The following is a 2,177-nucleotide window of genomic DNA, read 5'->3' as shown; positions in this document are numbered from 1 at the left end:
GTTATGGATATTAAACGAGAAGGTTAAAACTTTCTAAAAACATAAATTATATTGTTAAATAACATTAAGGCTAATTGTAATGGGGCTCGTTAGCGAAGCAGTTTTAATCATTTTTATTTAGCTCAATTTTCATTAAATTAGAGATTTAGTTGGTTTGCCTTCGAGTGCCCTCTACAATTTAAGGTCTCAAATGAAGAATACCGTCCTACCTTTCGAAATAATAGCGCCGTATTTTCCCCTTTTCGAGTAATGCGAGTTTAAATGACGATACACGGAGAAAAAAAAATTACAACGTAAAACTAAAAAAATTCCTTTTTGGCACTATTATTTTTATAAAAGACTGAACTAGAGGGTAAGGGTAAAGTGCTCGACTGACAGTCAGGTCCATTTCCGGCATTAACCATTTTTTTTTTATAATTTCAAAAAAAATTTTTTATTTTTCTTGAAAATAATAATACAGGCGTTTCATTAAAAAAAAATGGTCATTATATTTTTGACCGCACTTTGTATGGAAGGGTACCCATTGTGCACGGGTTTTTAAAATTTGTCATAAATATTTTTTTTTACATTTTGCATCGAAAACAAATTTCAAAATTTTTTTTAAAGAAAAAGTGCAACAGTTATGAAAACTTTTAACATCCTATGTAATGAGTCAATCATTGTAGAAAATTATAAAAAAAAAGAAATTTATAAAATTCATTCGTTCGTGGTTGCGGTGACCGAAAACGAAAGATGATGAAATTTAATATACATTGAACGAAAAAAGCTAGTATTTTCTAAACTGATTGCGATAGAAATTTTTTCTGTTTTGTTTTAAGACAGTCAAAAGTCTAGGTATCAGCCATTCCAGGCTTATCTATTCTTTATCCTGTATATCTTCCAAATATTTGCAACTAGATGAAAATATTAAAGATAACGTACAATTCAACAAATTTAATTTGTAAAAAAATATTATTTACTTATTAAAATAAAACAAATAATTATACATCTTTCAACTTAAATGTCAATTATAACAAACACTTCGTACTTTTTATTTGCATCGTCTTGATGCACCTGCATCGCAGAGTAAGTTATTGCCTTGACTTCTGTTCCCTGCGGGTGTTTGCCAATTTCAAAAGGCTCACCATAGCACTTGCATTCAATTGAAAACGTTTCCATATCAAACTTTGTAATCTCAAGTCTTCTACAGATGAGATTAGGTTCGCAGGAGAACAAAAATAGCAATTCGTCGAGGAAATGGAAGAGCAAACCTTCAATATCATCACCTTGGGCTTCGATTTGGTAGCAAGATTCCACCGAAACATATTCCAATTCTGTCATATATCCAAACATTGCCATGCCACATTGTTCGAATGCCTCTTTCAGTGAATCACCCCATGCGTGTAACCTACAATAATACAGAGAAATATTTATGAATGAAATCTGTGAACTAGGAGAGGTATAGGTGCTTCTTACTGAACATCAGCTGTGTGGTCAAGGTCTGAAATAAAGATTACGATAAGGTGACTGTTATTTTCATCATAATCCAAGAAGATACAAAGTTGGGTTTAAAAATTTGATTTTAACTTACATTCGTATTTAATTTCTGGAAGAAAGAAATCTTCTCTACTAAATTCAACTTCCATTTTTTAGAAAATTTATTTATTTTTGTGTCCAAGGTATTTTATTTTATTACTCAGAAATAAAATTATTTTCTTATTAAATTTATTTAAAGAGTTTCACCATAAATTAATTTCGCAGAATGGTTTTGTTGACATACTTTTTAACGAAAGATTTAAGATGTCAAAATGACATTCGATGACATTTTACCAGTGGTGGGGGGAGAATTTTAACGAAGATTTTACTTTTCGAACATGGTTTGGTACAATTTATTACTTTTGTTTTAAACCGGATGTGCTTTTTGTGGCAGTTACTTTTTAAATAATTTATAACTAAAAAAATATATAAATTATACAAATTTGACTATAAAGTAATAAATAGTTATGCAGATTTCGAATGAAAAAACTAAAAAAAAATTTACATTTACACTATTCAGAAATCCGGATTTTTGCAAACAAATTAATAATGGCGCAATTTTTCACACATTTCTAAAATCTATACTAAACCGACATTAAAATGGGAGTCAAATCTTAAAAAAGAATATATATAATTTGAAAAAAACCATTGCGTGATAAGTC

At 29.3% G+C, this 2,177-nt stretch overlaps 1 protein-coding gene across 1 annotated transcript; it reads right to left on the bottom strand.

Annotated features, from left to right (window-relative positions):
• Positions 1-932: 932 nt before the first annotated feature.
• Positions 933-1,761, bottom strand: LOC129914731 (protein archease-like). Its single transcript, XM_055994084.1, has 3 exons — positions 1,571-1,761; positions 1,456-1,480; positions 933-1,387 (listed from the first exon to the last, which is right to left on the bottom strand). Exons 1-3 carry the CDS (start codon positions 1,623-1,625, stop codon positions 997-999), a joined length of 471 nt encoding a protein of 156 aa, XP_055850059.1. The 5' UTR covers positions 1,626-1,761; the 3' UTR covers positions 933-996.
• Between the last annotated feature and the right edge of the window lie 416 nt (positions 1,762-2,177).

This window comes from Episyrphus balteatus, chromosome 3 (assembly GCF_945859705.1).
Source record: "Episyrphus balteatus chromosome 3, idEpiBalt1.1, whole genome shotgun sequence".
Lineage (NCBI taxonomy): Eukaryota > Metazoa > Arthropoda > Insecta > Diptera > Syrphidae > Episyrphus > Episyrphus balteatus.
Note: the sequence above shows the minus strand (reverse complement) of the source record. Positions and strands in the feature narration are given on the sequence as shown.